This window comes from Equus przewalskii, chromosome 8 (assembly GCF_037783145.1).
Source record: "Equus przewalskii isolate Varuska chromosome 8, EquPr2, whole genome shotgun sequence".
In the NCBI taxonomy this organism is placed as follows: Eukaryota; Metazoa; Chordata; class Mammalia; order Perissodactyla; family Equidae; genus Equus; species Equus przewalskii.
In genome coordinates, this window is record NC_091838.1 from 38,602,608 (window position 1) to 38,630,439 (window position 27,832).

Here is a 27,832-nt window from a genome sequence, read left to right on the forward strand (position 1 = left end):
ATTATACAGTCTGTGATGTATACCTGGAAAGCACTGATGGTGTGGGAAACCACAAGCTCCATTCCTTGTTACTTATTTACTTTAAAATTACAGGTTACCATCTCTTTGCTGGAGACAGTTCTCCACAAGTCTCTCATGCTTTTGCATATTTTGTAAGCAGAAGTACTGACTGCCTTTGTTCCAGACTAACTTTTCAAGGATGTCTATATAGCAGATATCCTTGGAAATTAGACATAGTGTCTCCCTCTGGAGCAAAGGACAGGCACGGTTACTGCTCATTATAAAAGATTCAGGTTCCCTAAGCTTTTGGTTCCTCTTCTGTAAAACAACACTCTGCACATCCAGGTGTCATCTGATTCTCTGCCTTGCTGGTGCAAAAATGGCAATATTCTGGGCACAGCTGTTGCTGTGAGTAATAAACGGTCTTTTTTCTCTTTCCCAGGGATCTCACACTTTCTACTAGCATCTATGAAATGGCGGCAGGTTAGCTTGCAAATTGGGTAAAATCTCAGACCTTTCACAGTTCCTGACACTCCTGGATTCCTGACTGGTATTCAGAGATTTTCTTGGGCTCTGAGCACTGGTCATCTTCTATGAATTTTTTACTAAAATTAGGCAAAAGAATGAAATCTATCTCAGAAGAGTATCAAAGTGATGTGACTTGAGAAAAAGTCAATCAACCATTGATGGCTTTGAAGATGAAAGGAGGGGCCGGGGCCTAGGAATGTGGCCGCCTCTGGGAGCTGGGAACGCCAGGGAAACAGATCCTCCCTAGAGCCTCCAGAAGGAGCACAGTCCTGCCCGCACCTTGCTGTTAGGTCAGTGACACCTATTTCTGATATCTGATCTCCAGAGCTGTAAAATAATAAAGTTTTATTGTTTTAAGCCACTGAGTTTGTGTAAATTTGTTACAGTTGAAATAGGAAACTAATACAGTCACAGACTCTAGATGAAGTCTTTTCATTAGAATGCCTACATGAATATATTTTAACTTCACCATTCTAAAAGAATAAAGCCTCCAAGATGGTAGATGTATTGTCCTTTGTTTAGAGGACACTGGCAATTCTGAGGAAAGCATGTATGGAAACCAAATCTCTTCAATGAATTCTAAGGACAGGGAATTTCCTTGTAAATATATCTATGTCTACTTTATATTAATTTAAATCATTAACATACACCCATACCAAATATCAGGTGATATTTAAACATAAATGGTACTCACCTAAATTTTCTTCTTAATTTTCTTGTCTTTTGTAAACTCATTAATTTGTAAAACCTCCCATGATTCCTTTTCTTTTACCCTTTATTATTAAAATTCTGAAGGGGCTGGCCTGGTGGCGTAGTGGTTAAGTTTGCACGCTCCACTTTGGTGGCCCAGGTTTCTTGGGTTCGGATCCCAGGCGTGGACCTACACACTGCTCATCAAGCCATGCTGTGGTGGCATCTCACATACGAACTAGAGAAAGATTGGCACAGATGTCAGCTCAGGGACAATCTTCCTCAAGCAAAAAGAGGAAGATTGGCAACAGATGTTAGCTCAGGGCCAATCTTCCTCACCAAAAAAATAAATAAATAAAATAAAAAATTCTGAAGTATACAGTTAGTAATGAAATCTGAATGGTAAATTATGTTTGAGAGTGAAAGAAAAGGCAATTTTTGTATCTTGGATGGTACAGTTAGATTTCATATCAAAGAAAAATACCACGTTTTAGAGGACAATCCTGTGTCATTGATTTACTGGATTAGAGGATCAAGGAGCATCTTTCTAACTCCTCTTATGTGCAGTCCTTCCTATGGCTAACCAATTTGTCATTAGTAGAACAGGTGTCTGTAGGGCAGATACCCTACCATACCATGTCAGTAGTTTCTCTTATGAATTTTGTGATCATACAAAATGATGTTAAAGCTCCCCGCCCACTGCTACCCTTGGCTGTATCCATGTAATGGAGAAGTCTTATTGGCCTAAATGAAAAATCTCATTTGGGTGTACTATAGTAGAACCTCAGATCTTTGACTATATTTCTGATTTCTGGAAATTAGCCCTTTTACTGAATTTTTAATGGTTTTCAGTCTATGGGTCACAATGTTAGGATATTCTTGAGTTGCTCAAGTGATTTATAAGTGTATCATTAATTGTATTTTCAAATACCCTCAGAATGGTTTGTAATTCAATTTTAATGAAGTTAAATGTTTGAATTAAAAATTAAATTGTGCTTTAATTAACAAAGTGCTTGAACATGAAGTTCAAATGATCTTTAGTTATAAAGATAATTTTAAATATATGTGAAATAACTGCTTAAGATCATGTTCAAGTTTTCTTAGGTAACATCGATCTCAACAAAGGTGCTTAATTATTTCTTTTTTCTCATTTGAAGATGGGTAATGTATAAGTCCATTAAATCTCTGTGTGTTTGCAGTTGACATCACTAAATCTGGGAAACAATCTTCTAGAAGAAGTTCCAGAAGAGATGAAATACCTTACATCTCTGAAGAAGCTCCATTTATTTGGAAATAGGATTCATAGATTTGCATCTGGTGCATGTGGTAAGTTAGTCAAAGACCAAAATTATAGTATCAAGCTTAATCCTCTTATATTTAACAATTTGGAACTAAAGTGAAAGGGAATTGTACATGTTTTAATATTTTTCTGTTGGAGCTGTTTACACACTACTCTTGAAATTAAGGAATTTGGGGGACAACACTTTTTTCCAACTATTGTATTATATATTTCTTTACATGTATACCTATGAAATAAGTAAGCATTAGTGTTAGTGAATTTTCCCCTTTTAAGAATCAGTGTACATTTAGACTCTTGAATCCTGGGGCCCTTTCTCTGTGCCAGAGAGAAAACCAGTTGAAGAGCAAATCAAGAAAAGCTCTCCATAGCGCTCCTTATTCTTTACGCCTTTTCTTGTCTCAGATACTAAGTGACAATCTTTGATCAAGATGCTAAGTTTAAATCAATTTGAGGAGAATTTTAAAGGAAAGATATGAGATTCAATAATTGGCATTCTTTACTTTGTGTTTCCTTTAAACCTACAATTTCTCCATCCAATATGAAACTCTTCCTATTTATAAATGGGTAAAGTGGGCTTAAGGACAGAATGCATGACAAAGAAATCTGTATGATTTTTATAGCTTCATTAACTCATGTAAGGCACTTCACCATTTTATGCATTTGTCCCCAATAGTAAATCTAGAACTATATTACAAAATGTATAAGGTTCTGTGAACTTTTGAGGCACAGGTGCTATATATAATCACTGTCACCACCAAGCAGCAATTATTAAGGGTATTATTGAATGGTCCACTAAATTAGGGGTATATTTGGCAAACAGCATGAATAGACTCTGATACCATCTATTTAAAGTACCTCAAAATCTTAGATCATGTATCTTTGAGAAATATTTTTCCTCAAAATGAGAACTGTAACAAACACCTATTGATGCTTATGTACATTATATATACAAAGCCATAGATTCAGGGTTCAATTATAGTTTACTTAGGAAGAAAACAGTTTACATATAAGAAAAAATTAAGGGCATGCAAACAAATATACAATACTATTTTATTAACTATATTGAGGGGACAAACTTAGGTAAAACCTGATGTATATAAATGATATTAAGCAACCTAATTAATGTGAATTTAGTTTCTGTAAAGAAGTAATTTTTTTTCTTGTGTTGCTCTTAAATTTGAGGTTTACAAAATACATGTAATCTGTATACAGTGCCCCTGAATGTCTGTGACTTCTGTATTTCCTGATTTTGGGCTGTTGAACTTTGAAAATCCCATGCGATCGACATAAATTATGGTCTATGTCAGATCCTGATTATCCAATTGCAGAAATGGTTTGGTGTCAGGGAGTTGAGCCCCCTCCAGCATAGATCACATGACCTTGTCCCCCTGACCTGAGCAGACTGGACAAGGGCTAGACATGTGTCCCAAGCTGAGTCAGTCATATATCCTTTCTTGGGGATTATGACAGAATCTAAAACAGTTTAATTGGTCTGAGCTAATTACATGAATTAAGACAGAGGTTGCAAACTGGTGGCCCACGAGCTGAATCTGGTTCACAAATAGGTAGGTTCTGTTTTGTCTGCCTTTGTAAAAATTTGAATTTAGTGCCAAAATTTACAGGTCAACACAGTTTATATAAAAGTCTGGATCTCTAGCTCTTTTTGTTTGTTTGTTTTACAAAGGAAAGATTAGGCAACACTGAAATCACATTCCCACGTGACAGCATTGGCCGGGAGCTGGCTGAATGGCAGCTGCCCTGTTAAGATTAGGGATGTGCTCTGCAGTTTGGCAGGCTGCCACCAGGTACACTCCCACCAGACCCACTGCTGTGTTTTGAGTTATCTCCCCAGTTCCTGCAGGCATTTCCATTTGAGAACTCTGTCTACCCTGTCTGTGAACATTCAAACACAGGAGTTAGGGATGGCTAGGAATGCATGGAAAATTAGAGAAAATGCATTCAAAAGAGAAGAAATGGGGCGTCAGGGAGAGGGAGAGAGGGAGAGAGAATATAAATATGAAACTGAGAGAAGCTGTTATGAGAAATGAAATTCTATATTCTGCAGAGATTCCCAGAGTATAATCTACCAGACTTTGAGAAGCTGTGTGGAGAGACAGACTATTAGCATGGAGTGTTGCGTAGGTCTCCTTGGACATCACAGCCTGGTTCAGTGGTTCAGAAGAAGCATCAGAAGCCCAGGAGACCCAAGCATGAGCAAATATATATATAAGCCTATAATTATATAACGCTATATATATATTATGTGTATATGTATACATATATTTAAATTATTATAACTTCTGGCTGCTGCCGCTGCTGCAGCCTAAGGGCCGTGCACTTTGGGCGGAGCGCGCGTCACCATGTGCAGCTATGGACGGACTCTTGGGGAAGGCCAAGCGAAGCCCAACGGGGAGAAGCCGGCCGCGGAGAAGATGTACCTAGGAGCTGGAGTACACCAAGTCCGGAATCACCGACTTCCAGGTCAAGGGACTGCTGGTGCTGCCCGGGGAGAATGACCTCCACGTGCGGCTGGCCAGCAACACCACGACATTTTTCTGCCAGGTCAACCTGCAGCATAGCACTGCCTCAGAATTCTGCACAGGAGAGGCGTGCCAGACGATGGCCGTGTGTGACACACGGTACTACTGGTGAGAGCTGGGGAAGAAGGTCAAGTGCACACGCCCCAGTATGTCGACTTTGTCTTGAGCTCAGCGCAGAACCGGGTGATCAACGAGGGCGTGTTCCACATGAAATAGGCAGTGAATTCTCCAGCTCCTTCGAGTCAATGGTGAAGAAGATCTGCAAATACCTGTTCCCGATGCTAGGGTACGTCTGCTCGTCCCACTTCCAGGAAACCCTGGCCTTGGAGCTGCACGCGCGCTTGAATACACTCTATGGCCAGTTCCTCTTCTCCACGAAGTTCAACCTGCTTGGTTCCAAAGAGACCCTGGTCATGACCATTGCATCGAGGTGCTGTGCAGCGGCAGGGGTGCGGCTGTGGACACATGGGAACAGACCACGGGAAGGGGAGGTGTGCTCGGCACCCCCGGCCCGACAGGTGTGCACGTGTGCGGAGAGATGCCATACGAGTGCCAGCGTGGCTTTGCACACTCTTGGCGGGAGTCAAGAGTGGCGACGCGGCCCCCCACCCCGGGACGGCCTGCGCTGTGCTGAGGGTGGGCTCCGCAAAAGCGGGAGGACCGGGGCGAGGTTCACCAGTTTCCCACAGCGGTTTTCTATTGGTTGGATGAGTGCCGCTTGTAAAGAAGAACCTTTGGACTTCATTTATTTGCTCAACAAACATTTAAGGGACTGATGTTCTGAGTTCCAAAAAAGAAAAAGAATACAAAATCGTGGGTTCCTGTGCCGTTTAATTTCTGGTTCCACTTTGTAGTGAGCCTGGCTCTACCCTCTGTCCTCGGGCTCCATGACTTGGCTTTGTAACTGTGATAAATTCCCTCTTTTTGCTTAAGCTAGGTTAAGAGGGTATCTCTTACTAGCAACCCAAAAAGCATTGGCCAAAGCAAGAAACCAGAAGGAAAACAAAGGTGTATGGAAAAGTGGCTAAAAATTACTTTCTAACAGATATCTAAGGTGACTAAAATTATTTTCTAACAGATGGCTTACAAAATTTGATCCTGCTTAGTCTGAACAACAATCAGCTTACATGGATTCCTCCAGAAGTCAGCAGGTAACTTTGTTTATACCGACACTTGTTTAAACACTCCCCATCCCCCACTGCCCTCTACCCTTGCCCTCGTCGTCTGAACACGTAATGCCTAGCCTCAAGTCCTTGTGGGACTTATACAGAGCAAAGAGGCACCTGAATGACTGAGGCAATGCCACTAATTTTAAGCAGATGATTCCTTAAACACTTCAGAGAAATGAGAAACAGCATGACTTGGTAGTCTAAGTGTAAAAGTGGGGGTTTGAAACATAAAGTTCTAAAGTTGTTTGTGCTGTTGATTTCCCAACTCAGGGGTTCTTAGAGCTTGCTCCGTGGCAGAATTGAGGACAGTAAATTTTATTTTATACGAATATTGTAAGCCATTTTCAGCTTGATGGAAGAGGTGATGTAAAAGCAGAGGATTTCAAGCCCAAGTGTCTTTTTTTTGTTAAAGATTGGCACCTGAGCCAACATCTGCTGCCAATCTTCTTTTTTTTTCTTCTTCTTCTCCAAAAAACCCCCCAGTACATAGTTGTATATTTTAGTTGTGGGTCCTTCTAGTTGTGGCATGTGGGACGCCGCTTCAGTATGGGTTGATGAGCGGTGCCATGTCCGCTCCTAGGAGCTGAACTGCTGAAACCCTGGGCCACTGAAGCAGAGCGCGCGAACTTAACCACTTGGCCATGGGACCAGCCCCAAAGTGTCTTTTTTATTAACGAAAAACAAACTCCAAATTTTATTATCATTAACAACAGGGACAAAATGCTGTCTCTCCTTATCCTGCACATCTGCACAGATGGGCTGCTGTTTCTGTGCCTTTCTGGAGCCAGCTGAGGGCCTTGTCCTGCAGGCAAAACACCATCTTGGGCTTTTCAGTCTGACAGATGGAGAGAGAACCCAACTGGGGTTTCTTTGGAGACCCTTTTCATTGCCTGTTGAATAGAAACAGATGTATTCCAATATAAGAGCATCCAGATTTTTAAAGGAGGATACAAAACTAGGACCAGTCCTCAACAAAGGGCTTTCTATAGCACCTAAAAGTCGATTCCAATTCACTTGTCTGTACATCTAGCCAATGATTTATGTTTCTCAGATAGATTTTTACAGAGAAAGTAATGTTTTAAGTCAGAGCAACTAGAAAGAGTTTTGAAGTGATCTAATTTCTGAAGAAGAGGTTTATGGCAATGAAAATGCCGATAGTTGTCTACTTGCTTTTCACTTATTTAGCTTATCAGTTGATTTATGTATTGATGATATAATGAAAAAAGGATACCTTGGAAGATCTGGCGAACTAGGTTCAGGTCATATCTTTGTGTGACTAGCTTTATGACCTTGGGCAAGTAATTTAACGACTCTGGACCTTAGCTTTTTCATCTCTAAGGGAAGAATTTTGAGTAGATGAACTTTAAAATCCTTGCAGCTGTAACATGATTTCACAATTTAGTGAGTTTAGTTCTGTTTGCAGTAGAAAGTACAATATTCAAAGACTGCATAAATGTAAGGTTACGGTATGTTAGAAAAGTAAATGAGAACTTTCAGTGAAAAAAGTAGGATTGCAAAATGTCTGGGTCCATGCTATTTTATAGATAATTCTGGGTTGTCCATATTCTGCCTCAGCCTTAGATGTAAGCTGATTCAGAACCTCCTGAAGCAGGATTCCATTTTCTGACCTTGGGAAAGTTTTGTCACTTTCTTATCCCTTAGTGTCTTTTTCTGCAAAATGAGGACAATAATAGTGCCTACTTCACAGGGCTGTTTTGATGATTAGATAAGCTAATCCATCAAAGATGTTTAGGGTTGAGCCTCGGACGTAGTAAGTGCTCAATGAATGTTAGATATTATTATTATTTGTTGTTATTTTTATTCTTCTTTTTGTTCCCCTCATTTGTTTCTTTGTAGAGACAAAAGATTGACTTAGTAGTGAATTTGAGAAGAGCACTGAGTGTGCATGGCTCAGCATCCTCCCTTTGCTCTGCCACCAAATAAGCAGCTGCCTTAACAGGAAAGGCCGTGACTGAGTGGGTATGTTTAATTCAGGTGAGGGCTGGTAGGGAGCCTGAGAGTGGTCCCGTCAGCTCGGTGCTGATGTTTGATTCCCTTTTTTCTGAATCCCGTGTCTTATTTCTCACTTTGTTCAGAACCTGGGAAGGGGAGAGAGGCGTTCTGTTTATTCGTTTGCTAAAACTACAGAGTATCGGTTCACGGAGTTGGGGTCAAACCTGGGCAGGGGAGAGTTTTGCCTCTAAACAACTCTGTCAAGGGAAGAGCTGCACAACCACAAGAAAAGTGGGCCTGCTGGGGAGAGAATCTCTCTGAAAGAAAGACAGGGAGAGAGGAAGGAATTAAGCCAGCAGGCTCAGTTCTTTCTCCAGATTCGCCAGGCAGTGAAGTTTATCTTCAACCCACTGGGGAGGAAGGAGAGCAGGGAGAGGCTGCAGGTGTACCTACTGTAGTTTCTTCTAGAAGAGTAGAAGTTCTCTCTGCTCTGTGCAAACGGAAACAAGGGCAGATACTTGTTTCTCCCCTGTACTCTTTACTCAACCCAATGAATGACGGACACATTTACAATAGCCTCTGAGCTCAGTTTAGTGCCTTGAAATAACAAAAAAGTAAAAACCCAACTCTCATAATAGTAATTCAGCGTGGAATCAGTTAAAATAATGATTATAACTGTGATTAATGAAGAAAATTCCCTCTCCCCTTCTCTACAGGCACTCTACACATTTTACTCTCTTTCCACACTAGGTTATCCTTCTTTGACCATGTAGTGTCTCTACAAATAACTTTGCTCCCTCTTTTACTGAGAAATTTGGGCTCCCATAACACCGTTCTTTTCAGCCTCTTTGTCTTGCCTTAAGAAGATTTTAAGGCAAAGACTACTTCTTGCCTTTTCTCTCCTGCCCCCTCATTCTCTCTCCTTTCCTTCATAACCAAACTTCTCTGAAGTGCCCTCCATCTATTGCTTTTGTTTCTTACTTAACCTCTCAAAATACTTTTTCTCTCTCCATTCTACTAAATATCATTTTCAAAGGCCATTCATGTCCTTTAGGTAACTAAATCTAATGGCCTTTTCTCTCTGCTGAATAAAAATTACATACAAATTGTGAGTGTTCATTTCAATGAGTTTTGACAATTGTACACACACTAGTAAGGCATAGTTCTTTCAATCCACAAATTTCCTCATGAGCGCTGCCTGTGAATTCTTACCTTCATAAGGCAACCACTAGTCTGATTTCTATCTTTACAAATGGGTTTTACTTGTTCTAGAGCTAAACAATGGAATCATACAGTATGTACTCTTTTGTATCTGGGCTTTTTTGCTCAGCATTTTTTTTGAGATTCATCTTTTTGTTGCATTTGTCAGTAGTTTATTGTTTTTTGTTTATCCTCAGTAGCATTTCATTATGTGAATAGACCATAAATTATTTTCTACTATTTATGGACATTTGGGTTATTTCCCATTTGGGACTATTATGAACCAAGCTATTATATATACTTTTACAAGCCTTTTTGTAGACATATGTTTAATTTATTTTTCATTTCAATTCCTAGGAGGAGAATTGTAGAGTCATAGAGTAGGAGTGTGGGTGTATATGTTAATTTATAAGGAATTTCCAATAGTTTTGCAAAATGGTCGTACCATTTTATATTCCAGCAGTTTTTAAAATTTTAACCATTGTATTGGGTGTGAAGTCATATCTCATTGTAGTTTTAGTTTGCATTTCCCTGATGTCTAATGACATTGAGCACCTTTTCATGTTCTTATTCACCATTTATGTATCTTCTTTTGTGAAACGTTTGTTTCAAGTATTTTTTGCATTAAAAAACATTGTGTCATTTTCTTTCTTAGAATTGAGTTGTAAGAGTTCATTATGTATTCTGTATATAATTGCTTTGACAAGTGCAGGTATTTTATTCTAGTACGTGGCTTGCCTCTTAATTTTCTTAATGGTCCCTTTAAATGAACTGGAGTTTTTAACTTTTATGAGGGCCGATTATAAATATTTTTATTTTAAGATTAGTGCTTTCTGTGGCCCTCTTAAGAAATCTTTGCCTACCTCAAAGTTTTCAAGATATTATCCTATATTTTCTTCTATGGGCTTTATAGTTTTAGTTTTTATAGTTACGTCTATGATTCATCTCAAATTAATGTTTGTGCACAGTGTGGAGTAATGATCATAGTTCATTTTTCCTCCATGTGTTTATCCAGTTGTTCTAGCACCACTTGTTGAAAGACTATCTTTTCTTAATTGAATGGGCTTGACACCTTTGTCATTTCTCCAGTACCATACTATCTTGATTACTGTTGTTGTATTGTAAGCTTTGAAATCAGATAATGTGAATCCTTTAACTTTGGATTCTTTATAATAGTTTTGGCTATTCTAGATACTTTGAATTTCCATATAAATTTTAAAATTGATTTGTCAATTTTTACGCAAAAGCAGCTGTTACGATTTTTATTTGGACTGAGTTGAATGTATAGATCAATTTGGGAAGAATTGGCATCTTAGCAATATTGTTTCTTTTAATGAACAATGTAGCTATATTTATATCTATGAACAGGATATATCTCTACTTTTATTCAGAACTCCTTTAAATTTTCTCAGTCATAATTTATAGTTTTCAGTCTGGGGATCTCTCATGTCTTTTGTTAAATATATTTTTAACTATTTTATGGCTTTTTTGATGTTACTGTAAATGAAATTTTAAAAACTTTTATCTTCCACTGCTTGTGGCTACATAGAAGTATAATAGATTTTTAAAATATTGACTTTGTAGTCTGTGACCCTGCTTTTAGTTCTAGCAGGCTTGTATTACCTTTCTTTAACATTTAAACTTTATTTTTTTACAGAATATTTCTCCATTTATTAATGTTTTATTTAATTTCTCTCAGCAATGCTTTTTAGTTTGTGTCTAGATCTTACATAACTTTTTTTTGAAAAGACAGATCATTATTATTTTCTTCTTTTTTCTTATATCTATTTTACACATTTTTTAAAAATTCATTTTTTTATTTATGGAGATAATATTGTTTTATAACATTATATAAATTTCGAATGTACATCATTATATTTCAATTTCTATGAAGATTACATCGTGTTCACCACTTGAAGTCTAGTTGCCATCTGTCACTGTACACATGTGCCCAGTTACCCCTTTTGCCCTCCCCTCTCCCCCTTCCCCTCTGGTAACCGCCAATCTCTTCTCCCTGTCTATGTGTTTGTTGTTGTTGTTTTTTAAATCTTCCACATATGGGTGAAATAATACAGTATTTGGCTTTCTCCATCTTAAACTTTGACTATCTTTTCAATTTTGAAATACTCTTCTCCCATGCCTTTAGAGATTCCTTGTTAACCTGGTTCATCCCAGTTTCTCTGCTCGTGCCTTCTCTGGGTGCCTTTTTTTTTTCAGTTGTCGCATATTCTTATTTCTCAACAATCTTTCCATTGGCTTTCCTTCTGTCTTCCCCTGACCCTCCCCACCTTTTTTTGTTCTTCCTCTCAGTTTCATCTGTTCACATGGCTTCCACGATCATGTTTTTAGAGTCTTCCCCTAAATCCCTTTCACTAGCACTGATCACTCCCCTAACCTCCAGTCCCTCATTTTTAACTGTCTAAAATGTCACCTCATTCTGTTATTACTTTAATTTCAATGCATTCAACCTTGAGGTCATTTTAGATCTTCATTCTTAGCTTTGTAAGCAGATACATCTGCTTTTGAATCTTGACACTCTTACCTACTAGATGGGTAATTTGGGCAAGTTATTTACTGTCTCCGATCCTTTATTTTCCTCATTTCTAAGATAAGTTATTACTGAGGTAATAATTCTAACCTCAGTTTTGCACTGAAGACTAAGTTTAATACACAGGTTCACAATTGGTGCTCAGTGGTACTAACTTCTTTTTTTTGTTCTCTTCTTGAGGAAGATTAGTCCTGAGCTAACTGCTACCAATCCTCCTCTTTTTGCTGAGGAAGACTGGCCCTGAGCTAACATCTATGCCCATCTTCCTCTACTTTATACATGGGACACCTACCACAGCATGGCTTGCCAAGCGGTGCCATATCCATACCCGGAATCCAAACTGGCCAACCCTGGGCTGCCGAAGCAGAACATGCGCATTTAACTGCTGTGCCAATGGGCCAGCCCCTCAACTTCTTTATTCATAACATTTTCTCAGATTGTTATGTCCTCCTGTTGCCCTAATTTTACAAATTCTATTATTCAGGGCCAAGTTCAAAATGTTAGTTCTTCCAAAAAGCTTGTGACATACCTCAGGTACCATATCTGCAATTATGGACTCAAGTTTCCTTAATCTTTTCCTCCCTATCTGATGGCATTTTCTATCCTCGTTTTATGACTCTAACATCTCCTTCTGGACTGTGATACACATAAGGGCAGAACTTGTGGCTGATTCATCGATGATTTTCACATTCCATAGCAACTAAGTGGTTCTCACATCATTTGGTACAAGATATATCTTTGCAAATTATACATCCAGTAAGGGATGACTATCCAAAATATATAAAGACTTACACAACTTAATATCAAAAATAGCAAACATCCTGATTAAAAATAGCCAGAGGACTTGAATAGACATTTTTCCAAAGAAGACATGCAAATGGCCAACATGCATGAAAAGGTGCTCAAGATCACTAATCATCAGGGATATGTCTATACCTAAATCATCTATATCTGTATCTATACTTATATCTCTATGTCCCTGTATATGTTTATGTATATATATGTCCTTCTTTGTCCTCTGGCTTCCTCTTCAGTGTGGCTATTGTATACATACAAAGAATGAAAATAGAATTTTCTTTTTCTTAAATCTAGGTTTTGATTACATAAAATACTTCTAACATGAGCTATTTGATTATAAAATATCTTTAAAAGTTAAATTTTAAAATAAGATCATATACACCATCATCAAAACCATTAATACTTGGGAATAAAGCTAACTAAAGATGTGCAAGATATCTATGAAGAAAATTTTACACTTTACTGAGAGACATTAAAGAAAAACATAAGTAAATATAAAGATATACTGTGCTCATGAGTTGACTCAGTTTGTAGTGATGTCAGTTCTCCCCAAATTGACCTATAGGTTCAATTAAATCCAAATCAAAATCTCAAAAAGTTTTATATGTAAGCTGATTTGAAGATTTATAAGAAAGTACAAAGGGCCAAGAAGAGCCAAGACAATCTTGAATAAGAATGAACCTGGAGGACTTACACTACCAAGTATCAAGATTTACTACAAGCTCTAATAATTAATTCAGGATGATATTGGCCCAGGGAGAGATAGGTAGATCAAGAGAAGGAAACAGGCTCAGAAATGGCCCCATACATATGTGGACACTTGACATACATCAGTGGTGGCGAGATCACCAGGGAAAGTATGAAGTTTTCAATAAATGGTGTTGGGACAATTAGACATTTGGTTGAGGAAAAAATGTCATTGGATCCCCACTTCAAATCATTCAAAAAATAAATTCCATATATACAAAAGGCAAATATGAAAGGAAAATTATAAAGTTTTTAGAAGATACTACAGCAGAATATCTTCATGACTCAGGGAGGGGTAGAGAAGGACTTCTTAAACATGACACAAAAAATTATCAACCATAACAGAAAAAGATCAATACGTTTGATTCCTTTGAAATTAAGAACTTCTTTTCCAAAAGACGTATCAAGAGAGGAAAATGCAAGCCACAAGGTGGGAGAAGATATTTTTAACACCTAACTGACATGGATTAGTATCCACAATAAGAAACTCTATTTTAAAAAAAGAGGCAATTCAGTAGAAACATGGGGACAGATTCGAGCAGGAACTTCCAAATGAAATGATCAATAATGTGAAATGACATCAAACTGTATTAGTAATCAGGGAAGTGCAAATTAAAACCACAACAAATTATCATTATTGCCAAAAATTTTAAATCTTGACAATAGCAATTGTATGGGAATGCATATGTGGCTGGTGGGAATATAAATGAATACAAGTATTTTGGAAAATACTTTGGCTCTATCTATACATAGCAAGCACATACATGTTCTAAGTCACAGCAATTCTACTCCTGTGTATCGACCCTGGAAAAACTCTTGTACCTGAACAACAGGAGATGTGTACATGTTTGTTGATAACAGTCCCAAACCAGAAACAACCCAAATGTTGCTCAACAGAAGAATGAATGAATACATTATAATACAAGCACATCTTGGAATATTATACTGCAATGAAAAAGGATGAACTGTAGCTGCACATGGATGAGTCTTACAAGTATAATTGAGTGAAATAAAAGAATGACAAAAGTTAAAAAAAAGTTAAATTTCAACAAAGACTTTTTTTTTTAAGATTGGGACCTGAGCTAACATCTGTTGCCAATCTTTTGCTTTTATTCTCCCCAAAGTCCCCCAATACACAGTTGTATATTCTAGTTATAGGTTCTTCTGGATCGGCTATGTGGGCTGCTGCCTCAGCATAGCTTGATGAGCAGTGCTAGGTCTGCACCCAGGATCTGAACCGGTGAAACCCGGGGCTGCCGAAGCAGAGTGCATGAACTGAATCATGCAGCCACAGGGCCAGCCCCCAACAAAGACTTTTCATGCTCAAATGATTCACAGTAGTTGTGAATATTTGACTTAAGTAAGGCTCCGATGTGCTACAAAAAGTGAATTGACTCTTAACTTCTGATAAGTGGTGTCTGTACAATGGACATTCTTATTCTTGTGAGTTTAATTCATATACTTTGTTTATTTTTTAGATTAAAAAGCCTAACTTATTTGAGTATAAATCATAACTGGCTAGCCAGCATTCCTAGAGAACTTTGTTTCCTTAAGAATCTTTCTGAACTTCAACTTAACTACAATCAGCTCATTTGCATACCTGAAGAGATTAAATTCTTGAAGAACCTCCAGAAGCTTTTTCTGGTCAGGAACAACATTGAAGTTTTGCCAGAGGTAAGCAAAACATGGAACCAAATTTTTTGTGTTGGGGAAGAACTCATTACAACATGATGGGGAGTGGCTATAGAGTATGTTTGGGCAGCCGAGTATAGGCCATCATTTGCTTTTCTTGTAATTAGGTAGTCAGTTCCCAAATCCCTATGGCAGAAGAGGTTTATGACTTGGATTACATAGCTAGAGATGCCAGATTTAGTAAATAAAAATACAGGATGCTCACTCTCCATCCTTTTCCAAACTTCTCTGTGCCTGGGAGACTGACCTGTATGGGCATCAGTAATCTCCATTGTCCTCTGGCTTCCTCTTGGATATGGCCAATGAGAGGCATGAGCAGGAGATCTAAGGGAAGGAGAAGACTGAGTATAAGAGGGTATTCCTGTGGCATCCTCCCTGATAGGGTGCTGTGAGTTGCCTGCATGCCTTTCTGGAAGGCTATAGCTAATGTTAGGTGGTCCTGATATGGACCATTGCTACCTCCTCTTGGCTCTTCAGGCCTATGGTGGTAAAGAACTACTTGCTGTTGCTAGCTTTAGGGAACTTTGTTAAGGAACTACCTTTCTTGGTTTAGGGAATGTTGGTTTCCCTAAACCCTGACTAGCATTTTTTTTTTTTTTTTTGAGGAAGATTAGCCGTGAGCTAACATCTGCCACTGATCCTCCTTTTTTTGCTGTGGAAGACTGGCCCTAAGCTAACATCCATGCCCACCTTCCTGTATTTTATGTGGTATGCTTACCACAGCATGGCCTGACAAGCAGTGCATAGGTCTGCACCGGGGATCCAAACCAGCACACCCTGGGCCACCAAAATGGAATGTGCAAACTTGTGTCTTTTTGTGTGTGTGTTTGGTAAGAACACTTAACATGAGATCTGCCCTTTTAACCAATTTTTAAGTACACCATGCTTTATTGTTAACTATAGGCAGTATGTCGTACAGCAGATCTCTGAAACTTACTAATCTTGTATAACTAAAACTTTATACCCATTGAAACTCTCCCCATCCCTTGGTAACCACATTCTATTGTTTACTTCTTCATATTTGACCATTTTAGATGCTTCATTTAAGAATAATCATGCAGTATTTGTCCTTCTGTGACTGACTTATTTCACTTACTTCCAGAGTCATCCATTTTGTTGCAAATAGGATGTTTCCTTCTTTTTTAGGGCTGAATAATATTCCATTCTGTATGTGTGTGTGTGTATACATACATACATACATACATACACACCCACAATTGCTTTATCCATTCACCCATTGATGCATACTTAGGTTGTTTCCATATCTGGCCTATTGTGAATAATGCTACAGTGAACATGGGAATGCAGATATGTCTTCAAGATTCCTATGGATATATACCAAGATCATATGGTATTTCTATTTTTAACTTTTTGAGGAACCTCCATACTATTTTCCATAGTGATTATACCAATTTACATTCCCACCAACAGTGCACAAGTGTTATTTTTTCTCCACAACCTCACCAACACTTATCTCTTGTCCTTTTGGTAAAGGCCTAACAGGTGTGAGGTGATATCTCATTGTGGTTTTGATTTGCATTTCCCTGATAGTTGGTGATATTGAACATCTTTTCATGTACCTATTGGCCATTTCTATGTCTTCTTTCTGTATATTTATGTCTGCTTTAATTTCTTCATGAGTGCTTTAGTCAACCCCATCAAGTTTGAACTTAAATATTTATGATTCTACATAATAAATTTTTTAAAAATCTCTCTCTCTTTTGTTTTCTGACTCAGGGATTTTGCGATCTTATAAACCTGAGAAGCCTCGACATAGCGGGAAACGTTATCCAGATATTTCCATCAGGAGTGAGTAGAGTCAACTTCTATTATAATTGAAAAATAATTTTATTTATGCTGCTGGGATTAGAAAAATATGGGCAGCCAGTAAACCCTATAGTAATTGGAACCTTGAACTATATAGATGACTCAAAGATATGCTTTGTTCTAGAATTTCAAAACCTGTTCTCTCCCATTTCTTCCGTTGTGTTCTGTGCCTGCTGAGCTTCTTTGAACTACATGAGCTCTGATTACTGTCAGAAACATTTTAATATATTAGTTATGGGTGAATATTTTTTGTTATTACACACTGCTTTTGGGCACCTCAGACTTTGTGGAAATACTACTTTCAAGAGCATAAATTTTTATCCCTGGTAATTAATCCAGAGGTGACATTTCTATTAGCTGTTTTTAATCCATACCAACAATGAAAAATGGACTTATTTGTCCGTTTGAATTTGCTTTATTTCAAATAATTGAGAAGCAGTTGGTCTGGAAAACTTGGAACTTTTTGGAAAGAAATGGCAGTTTTTCATATTGCCTTTTCATATCTGAATGAACATGTTTCTACATGCAAGGTAATAATTAAAACCTCATTGATCTGGAAGGTATTCAATAAATAGTTGTTGATCCATTAATTACTCTTTCTGACTGTTCAACTCCTTTTTACCACCTGGAGCAATATTTTATACTTAAGATGATTCAAATTTGAAAAATGTTTGTGTTTTAGAGAAAACATACTGTTTTCTTTATTATGGTCAAAAATATGTAACATAAAATGTAACATGTTAATCATTTTTGAGTGTAAAGTTCTATGGCACTAAGTGTAGTCATATTGTTGCATAATCATCATCACCGTCTGTATCCAGAAGTTTTTCATTTTCTTCAACTGAAACTCTGTTCCCACTAAACACTAACTCCCCATCCTCCCTCCCTCAAGCTCCTGGCAGTCCCCATTCTAATTTGTCTCTACAAATGTGACTGTTCTAGGTTCTTCATATAGCTAGAATCATACAATATTTCTCCTTTTGTGACTAGCTTATTTCACTTAGCATAATGCCTTCAAAGTTCATCTATGTTATAGCCTGTGGTATAGAATTTCCTTCATTTTGAAGGCTGAATAATATTCCATTGTACATGTATGCCACATTTTGTTTATTCATTCGTCAATGGATACTGAGTTACCTCCTCCTTTTGCCTATTGTGAATAATGCTGCTGTGAACATGAGTGTACAAATATCTGTTCGAGTCCCTGCTTTCACTCCTTTTGGGTATATACCCAGAAATGGAATTAGTGGGTTGTATGCTAATTGCATGTTTAATTTTTTAAGGAGTTGCCAAACTGTTTTCCAAAAATATACAGTTTTCAATGTTTAATAAGAATTGGATATTGTTAATATAGACTGGTAAATGCATGTCTTAGCTCAATTCTCTCTGCTCCATGCTGACGTCCCTGACTCCCACTGCAGCCTTCTGGTGCCACCTCTTCCATGGTAACATTGTAGTTTGTACCACATAGTGGAGAAACTATTTTCAAGTCTGCCTTGCTATTAGATTGTAAGCTTCCAAAGAGAAAGCATACTCTTTCTCACCTCTATACCCACAGTGTCTTGAGTTTCAATTCAATAAATATTTGTTAAAGGAATAAATATAAATAATACTCTTAAACTACTCAGTATCCACTTTAGTATTGTCATCAATTCACTGTTTCTTCTACAAATGATTATGTACTTACAATTTTGATAAAACACCATTACTCAAGTGTCATTAATTTAGAGTAATTTTGACAGGATCTGAGTGAGTTTTGCCTTTGTAGCACCTATTTCGGAAGTTTCTGTGAAAACTCTGAAGTAAGATATTCTGTGAACTCATCTCAGCTTTGGTCCAGTTGGTTAAAATAAATTTTCCACATTTGATAGATGGAGCAACTAATAGGATAAACTGTAAACATAGAGGATAAATAAAATAAAGTAGACTAAGTTTCAAAGTAATGGTAATGAACTTTTAAAACAATTAATCTATACTTCTTAGCAGGCAGAATAGTATAGAAATGAAGAACATGGACCTTGGTGTCATATACACATAGGTTTGAAGTCTTAATTTCCCACTTACTAACTTTGTAAACAAGATGCTTAACTTCTCCGAGTTGCTGTTTCCTCATCTGTAAAATTGGTATATTAATACCACTGTCCTCATAAGATTGTTAAGTAAGATAGTGATTATAAAGCATTTTGTACATGGTTAGTGTTCAAGGAATGGAAGCTATTATGATTATATCCATACCAAGAGTGAAATACCACTAATAATATATAATTATAGTGATCATCCATTGTCTACTGGCATTAAGAAGAAGAACTAACCTTGTGATGTACATATTTTAAAAACTTTTTTTTATGGGGCTGGCCCCGTGGCCGAGTGGTTAAGTTCGCGCGCTCCGCTGCAGGCGGCCCAGTGTTTCGTTGGTTCGAATCCCGGGCGCGGACATGGCACTGCTCATCAAGCCACGCTGGGGCAGCGTCCCATATGCCACAACTAGAAGGACCCACAACGAAGAATATACAACTATGTACTGGGGGGCTTTGGGGAGAAAAAGGAAAAAATAAAATCTTAAAAAAAAAAAATTAAAAAAAATAAAAACTTTTTTTTATTATGAAAAATTTGAAACATACATAAAAACAGAGAGAAGAGCTAAAGGAAACTCCATGTACCCATTACCCTGAAGTGTAGTCTTAACTCAAAAGATTTGAAAATGTATTCTACAGGACTGTCTTTAAGTGGCTTATTTTTACTACCTCACAACTATTCCTTTTTTTAAAAAATAGGTCTTTAGGGGCTGGCCCTGTGGCCGAGTGGTTAAGTTCACGTTCTCCGCTGCAGGCAGCCCAGTGTTTCGTTGGTTCAAATCCTGGGCGCGGACATGGCACTGCTCATCAAACCACACTGAGGTGGCGTCCCACATGCCACAACTAGAAGGACCCACAAAGAAGAATATACAACTATGTACCGGGGGGCTTTGGGGAGAAAAAGGAAAAAAAATAGGTCTTTATTTAAGAGTGGTTTGCTATTTTATGACCTAAAACTTGATGTGCTATTTGGAAAATGCAATTATTTCACAGATGTGTATTTTTTTATTCACATAGCTTTTGAATATTTGACGTTTGCATTTTCACCAGGATTTTTGTATAAGAATGTGTATTAAATGAAGATCTGCAGTAAGACAATGAGGCTCTTATAATTATTTGTTTATATGTGTTGAACTAGAAGAGTTTCTGTATTATTTAATTATTAATAAAAATACTGCTATGATCACATAGTGAATTAACTGTTTTAGAAATGTATTCATTGTTTTACTACCATGTAGTCAGATCTAGTACATTGAGACTTTATCTCTTTTTTATCTTTCCTTGATTTAAACTTTAAAAAAAATGCAAAATTTGTCTAAATTATACACTCCCAAAATGTCAAGGAACAAAGAACTACAGAATAATAATGAAAGTCTCCATTCCAGGACCTCTACCTGTGTATTTTTTTTTTTTTTAATGTCTGTTAACAGCATTTTTTTCACCTTATTGTTTTTTGGGTTTTTTTTTTTTTTGGTGAGGAAGCTTGGACCTGAGCTAACATCTATCACCCGTCCTCCTCTTTTTGCATGAGGAAGATTGTTCATGAGCTGCCATCTGTGCCAATCTTCCTCTATTTTAATGTGGGACGCCACCACAGCATGGCTTGATGAGTGGTGTGTGGATCTGTGCCTGGGATCTGAACCCATGAAACCTGGGCTGCTGAAGTGGAGCATGCAAACTTAATCACTACACCATTGGGCCCACCCCAAAATTTATTTTAAGATAACTATTTTCTTTCCTTCCATTTAGCTTTCTTGTCTTCATATATTCTTTGTAAATAGCATTTTTCTGCTTATAGAAGTAACTAATTTATTGTAGAAAGTCTAGAAAATAAATAAGTATAGAAAGAGCAAAGTATAAGGTGTCTTTAAGTTTACTTCTCAGTTTACTGTTGGATTTTTTTGTTCAAGTATCTCATTTTTATATGTGCACTTAAAAAAGACAAAATTGAGAGTGTATTGCATAAAGAAATATGTATCTTACTTTTTCACTTAACTTTATATGTTGAGTACTTTCCTTAAAGGACTATTATTAAAATATGTGATTTTTAATGACTGTGTGCTTTACCTTTTCTTGATCGTATATTCACTTTTTCTTACATTTTTATTTCTTGCCGGACTTGGACTTGGATTTTGAGTGAACAAACCTTTGAGAAAAAGGACGATCTGAAATAAATCATCTTTTATTTGCATCTCTTTTTGGGAGACTAATATTTCTGAAACATGGCCTGTTGTGGACCTTACAGAAACGCTGCCTATGTTCAAATAGTGCAGAAAACACTGATGCTTGGCTTCTGAGTTTCCTAGGACTGCCGTAGTGATGTACCACAAACTGGGCCTTAACATAACATATCTCTGTTTTCTTATAAGGACACAAGTCCTTCCATTAGGGCTCACTCTAATCCATTATGCCCTCATCTTAAGTAGTTACATCTGCAAAGACTGTGTTTCCAAATAAGGTCACATTATGAGGTTCCAGGTGGACATGAATTTTTGAAGGACACTATTCAACCCATTATACTTGGGTAGAGCAAGAAGTTTTATATTCTATTTAGCACCTTTCTGTGTAATAGATATAACTCTTCTATATGAGGCTTATATGACAATTCAATTCAACAAAATTTTATTAAGTACCTTCTCTGTAGCCAGGCTCTTTTCTAAGTTTTGGGCATGAAGATTTTAAGAATTCCTACCTTTAGGGAACTGAGGGAGGCAAGTAAACAAATATGGATGTTGCCTTGTAGGAACTTTGGAATTTGAGTTTGAGGAAAGCTCTAGAAGTTGAAGTGGGCCCTGGAGAGATCATAAGAAAAAGAAAAACACAGAAATTTAAAGTTAGAAAAATTTGGGAGATCTCATCAAGATGGCAGCATAAGCAGACTCTGAACTCATCTCCTCCCACAAACACAACCAGATTACAACTATTTTTGGAAAAATTACCCTGGGTAGAAAACTGAAAACTGGATAAAAAGAACCCCCACAACAAGGGACAGCTCTGACTAAGGCGGAAGGGGCAGAAGTTCCTTCTAGAGAGAAAAAAGTCACCTTTGGGAGCAGTGGAGTTTCTCAGCCTGTCAGGCGGGAGCCACCCTAAGGTACACAGCCCTCCCTGAAAAAGTGAGGTCTGGAGTAGGGGCTGATACTGCTATAAGCATCCTTCAGACTCAGCACAACTATGATGAAGGTCTTACTATCTGGCTTTGCTGGCTGTTAAGTGCAGTGGGGAATACCCTCAGAAAAGCTATTGGATGAAAGCTGAAAAGACCGGGGTCTTAAAGGGCCCATGCACAAACTCACCTGTCTTAGGAACCCAAAATCACCAGAGAGGAGCCTGACAGTCCTTTGGTGAAAAGAGACTCACCTGGTGGGCTCTGGGGGCATCTCAGTGAGAGGAGGGACCTCTCTGGAGACTGAGACATTGGTGGGGGCTATTGTTCTGACCTGGTCCAGGCATGTTAACACAGACCCTGGCAGATGCCATTGAGGTTATTCCCCTGGCATGTTAGCCCACAGAGCTGCCACACCCTCTAGAGTGCAGATTTAATCCAGTTCAGCCAGGGCAGGCAGCCTGCCCTAGGGACCTGCTCCACCCAACAGCAAATCCTCAGGCTACTTGTTGGCCTGCATTGATGGGGTGCTTTGATCCTCTACAGGCAGGCAAGTGTGTCTGCCTCTGGGGGGGGGGTAGGGCCTGTGAAAGGACCAGGTGAAGTGGGGAGGTATTGGTGGAGAGGTGAGGGCCTCTGAAGTGGGGCATTGGGGTATGCTCCAGAGAGTTGGGGAGAGTGCATGGACCAGGCCTGTGTTGATGGTGTATGTGGTCCTGTGGGGGTGAGGCTTATCAGCGGCAGAAGACCTCTGCTTCACAAATAACCATAAAAAGGATCAGCCCCACCTTCCAAAGCCTAAAACAATTGAGTGCTCCCATGCTTAGGGCCAGCCCCACTCAGCTGCACTCCTAAGAGAGCTGACAACAGCCTTGTAGGCCTGAGGCCTATAGCAACTGTAAGCCCCTGAGCCTAGCAAACAGCTACACTGTGTACCTACCCAATTAGCAGGAGAACTGCAACAGGAGTGTGCTGTTAGACCTTGTAGCCAATGGTGCTGAGGCTCCCCAAAGCGGATTTACAAACAGCTGGCCAGGGAAGGAAAGACTAGACTCCTTGGGCACCTGTATTAAGAGCAACTGTGCCACAGCAGAGGGACGCAAGTAGCCTACAAAGGGGTCACTTCTGGATCTTTGGGCTGGTGACAAGAGGGAAGCATACTGCTGGTCCTCAAAAGGCAACTCTTACATAAGGCCACTTCTCCAAGGTCAGGAGACATAGCTGACTCACCTAATACATAGAAATAAGCACAGAGAAAGAGGCATAATGAGACAAAGGAATACTTTCCAAGCCTGGGAACAGGACCAAACACAAGAAAAAGGACTAAATGAAACAGAAATAAGTGACCTACCCAACAAAGAGTTAAAAGAATATATCATAAGGATGCTCACAGATATGAGGAGAAGACTGGATGAACACAGTGAGATCATCAACAAAGAACTGGAAAATCTAAAAATGAACCAATCAGAAATGAAGACTACAATACCAGAAATGAAAAATTCACTAGAGGGACTCAATAGCAGAGTAGATGGTACAGAAGAATGGATCAGCAAGCTAGATGAAAGACTAGAGGAAATCACCCAAGCAGAACAGAAAAAATAAAAAAGAATTAGATAGAATGAGAACAGTCTAAGGGAACTCTGGGACAATATCAAGCACACTAACATTCATGTTATAGGGGTCCCAGAAGGAGAAGAGAGAGACAAAGGTGCAGAAAATTTATTTGAAGAAATAATAGATGAAAATTTTCCTAATCTAAAGAAGGAAACAGGAATTAAAGTATAGGAAGCACAGAGAACTCCAAACAACATAAGCCCAAAGAGGCCCACACCAAGGCACATTATAATTAAAATGCCCCAAATTAAAGATAAACAGAGAATCCTAAAAGTGGCAAGAGAAAGGCAACAAGTAACATACAAAGGAAAGCCCATAAAGCTATCAGCAGACTTCTCAGCTGAAACCCTACAGATGAGAAGAGAATGGCATGATGTATTTAAAGTGGTAAAAAGAAAAACCTCCAGCCCAGAATACTCTATCCATCAAGGTTGTCATTCAGAATGGAAGGAGAGAGAAAGAGCTTCCAGGACAAGAAAAAATGAAAGGAGTTTATCACCAAGAAACCAGTTCTACAAGAAATGCTGAAGGGACTTATTTAAGTGGGAAAGTGATGACCACAAATAAGGATAAAAACATTATCAAAAAAAATATCCCCCCCAAAACAAACAGGCAATAAAATCACTGGTAAAGGTAAAAATATAGTAAAGGTAGATCAACCACCTGTGAAGATAAGATGCAGGTTAAAAGACAAAAGTACTAAATTTGTCTATTTCAATGATAAGAGGGTAATGGATAGACACATAAAACAAGAGATTATATATGATTTCAAAGCCATAAAATGTGGGAGGAGGGAAGTGAAAAAGAGCTTTTAGAAAGAGGTTAAGCTAAAGAGTCTATCAATTCGATATAGACTGTTATATACATAGAATATTATGTAGGTTCCCCATGGTAATCACAAATCAGAAACCTACAATAAGTAAGCAAATAAGTAAGGCAAAAGAAATCAAATATATTGCTAAAGAAAGCCATCAAACCACAAGGGAAGAAAGCAAGAGAAAAAGAAAGGAACAGAGAAGAACTACAAAAACTTCAGGAAAAAGAAAGTAACAAAATGGCAATAAATACATATTTATCAATAGCTACTGTAAATGTTAATGGACTAAATGCTCCAATCAGAAGGCATGGGGTGGCCAATTGGATCAAGAAACTAGACCCATATATATGCTGCATACAAGAGACACACTTCAGACCTAAAGACACTCACAAACTGAATGTAAAAGGATAGAAAAAGATATTCCAAGCAAATGGCAAAGGAAAGAAAGTGAGGGTAGCAATACTTACGTCAGACAAAATAGACTTTAAATCAAAAGCTGTAACGAGACAAAGATAGGCTCTACAGAATGATAAAGGGAACAATTCAAGAAGAAGATGTAACACTTGTAAATATCTGTGCACCCAACATAGGATCACCTAAATATATAAAGCAATTATTAACAGACATACAAGGAGAAATAGTAACACAATAATAGTAGGGGACTTTAACACTCCACTTACACTAATGGATAGATCATCCAAACAGAAGATCAATAAGGAAACACTGGCCTTAAATGACACATTTGACCAGATGGACTTAGTGGATATATATAGAACATTCCATCCAAAACCCAGAGAATACACATTCTTTTCAAATGCACATGGAACCTTCTCCAAGATTGATCACATATTAGGCCACAAAACAGGTTTCAATAAATTTATGAAGATTGAAGTAATACCATGCATCTTTTCTGACCAAGAAGGTATGAAATTAGAAATCAGCTACAGGAAGAAAACCAGAAAAGCCACAAAAATGTGGAGATTAAACAAAATGCTACTGAACAATGATTTCGTCAATGAGGAAATGAAAGGAGAAATCAGAAAGTTCCTGGAGACAAATGAAAATGAAAATATGACATGCCAAAATCTATGGGATACAGCAAAAGTGGTTCTAAGCAGGAAGTGTTTAGCAATTCAGGCATACCTCAACAAAGAAGAAAAATCTCAAATAATCTAACAGTGCATCTAAGAGTACTGGAAAAAGAAGAACAAACAAATCCCAAAATTGGCAGAAGGAAGGAAATAATAAAAATCAGAGAAGAAATAAACCAAATAGAGACTAAAATAACAATAGAAAAAATTAATGAAACCAAGAGCTGGTTTGTTGAAAAGACAAACAAAATTGACAAAAACCTTAGCTAGACTCACCAAGAAAAAAGCAGAGAAGTTTAAATAAATATAATCAGAAATGAAAGAGGAGAAATTACAATGGACACTTCAGAAATATAAAAGATAATAAGAGAATACTATGAAAAGCCATATGCCAACAAATTGGATAATCTAGAAAAAATGGATAAATTCTTAGAAACATACAACCTTCCAAAACTGGACCAAGAAGAAGAGAATTTGAATAGACCAGTCGCCAGTAAGGAGATAGAAATGGCAATCAAAAACCTCCCAAAAAATAAAAGTCCAGGACCAGAGTGCTTCCCTGGTGAATTTTACCAAATGTTCAAAGAAGACTTAATGCCTATCCTTCTCAAACTCTTCCAAAAAATTAAAGAGGAGCAGAAGCTTCCTAACTCATCTACAAAGCCAACATTATCCTGATACCAAAACCAGACAAGGACAACACAAAAAAGAAAGTTACAGATCAATATCACTGATGAACATCAATGCAAAAATCCTCAACAAAATACTAGCAAATTCATTACAACAATACATTAAAAAGATCATACTTCATGACCAAGAGGGTTTCATTCCAGGGATGCCGGGATGGCTTAACATCCACAAATCTGTCAACATGATACACCACATTGACAAAATGAAGAATAAAAATCACATGATCATCTCAATAGATGCAGAGAAAGCATTTAACAAGATACAGCATCCATTTATGACAAAAACTCTAAATGAAACGGGTATAGACGGAAAATACCTCAACATAATAAAGGCCATATATGACAAACCCACAGCAAATATCATTCTCAATGGAGAAAAACTGAAAGCTATCCCTCTAAGAACAGGAACCAGACAAGGATGCCCACTGTCACCACTCTTATTTAACATGGTATTGGAAGTCTTAGCCGGAGCAATCAGGCAAGAAAAAGAAATAAAAGGGATCCAAATTTGAAAGGAAGAAGTGAAATTGTCACTCTTTGCAGACAACATGATTTTATATCAAGAAACCCCTGAAGAATCCACTAAAAAACTTTTAGAAAATCTAAATGGATACAGTCAAGTCTCAGGATACAAAATCAACATACAAAAATCGGTTGTGTTTCTAAACACTAACAATGAAGTAGTGTAAAGAGAAATTAAGAATACAATCCCATTTACAATTGCAACAAAAAGCAAATACCTAGGAACAAACTTAACCAAAGAGGTGAAAGATCTATACACTGAAAACTATAAAACATTGTTGAAAGAAATCAAAGAAGACACAAAGAAATGGAAAGATAGTCTGTGCTCTTGGATTCAAAGAATTAGCATAGTTAAAATGTCCATATTTCCTAAAGCAATCTACAGATTCAACGCAATCCCTATCAAAGTTCCAGCAACATTTTTCACAGAAACAGAACAAAGAATCCTAAAATTTATATGGAACAACAAAAGTCCCCTAATAGCCAAAGGATTCCTGAGAAAAATGAACAAAGCTGGAGGTATTACACTCCCTTATTTCAAAATATACAACAAAGCCGTAGTATCCAAAACAGCATTGTACTGGCACAAAAAAAGACACACAGATCAATGGAATAGAATTGAGAGCCCAGAAATAAACCCACACATTTATCCACAGCTAATATTCCACAAGGGAGCCAAGAGAATACAATGGAGAAAGGAGAATCTCTTCAATAAATGGTATTGGGAAAACTGGACAGCCACATGCAAAAGAATGAAAGTAGACCATTCCCTTACACCATGCACAAAAATCAACTCAAAATGGATTAAATTCTTGAATGTAAGACACGAAACCATGAAACTTCTAGAAGAAAACATAGGCAGCATGCTCTTTGACGTTGGTCTGAGCAGCATATTTTCAAGTACCACGTCTGACTGGGCGAGGGAA

General features: G+C 37.8%; 1 protein-coding gene across 7 annotated transcripts in view; it reads left to right on the top strand.

Moving 5' to 3' along the window:
* Positions 1–27,832, top strand: part of LRRC69 (leucine rich repeat containing 69) — a 127,945-nt gene that overhangs the window by 45,293 nt on the left and 54,820 nt on the right. For all 7 annotated transcript variants that reach the window (XM_070631719.1, XM_070631717.1, XM_070631715.1 and 4 more), the window contains 4 exons: positions 2,418–2,544; positions 6,137–6,209; positions 14,952–15,147; positions 16,903–16,974. In XM_070631719.1, the coding sequence (XP_070487820.1) occupies positions 2,418–2,544; positions 6,137–6,209; positions 14,952–15,147; positions 16,903–16,974 (468 nt within the window). The remainder of the gene's footprint in view (positions 1–2,417; positions 2,545–6,136; positions 6,210–14,951; positions 15,148–16,902; positions 16,975–27,832) is intronic.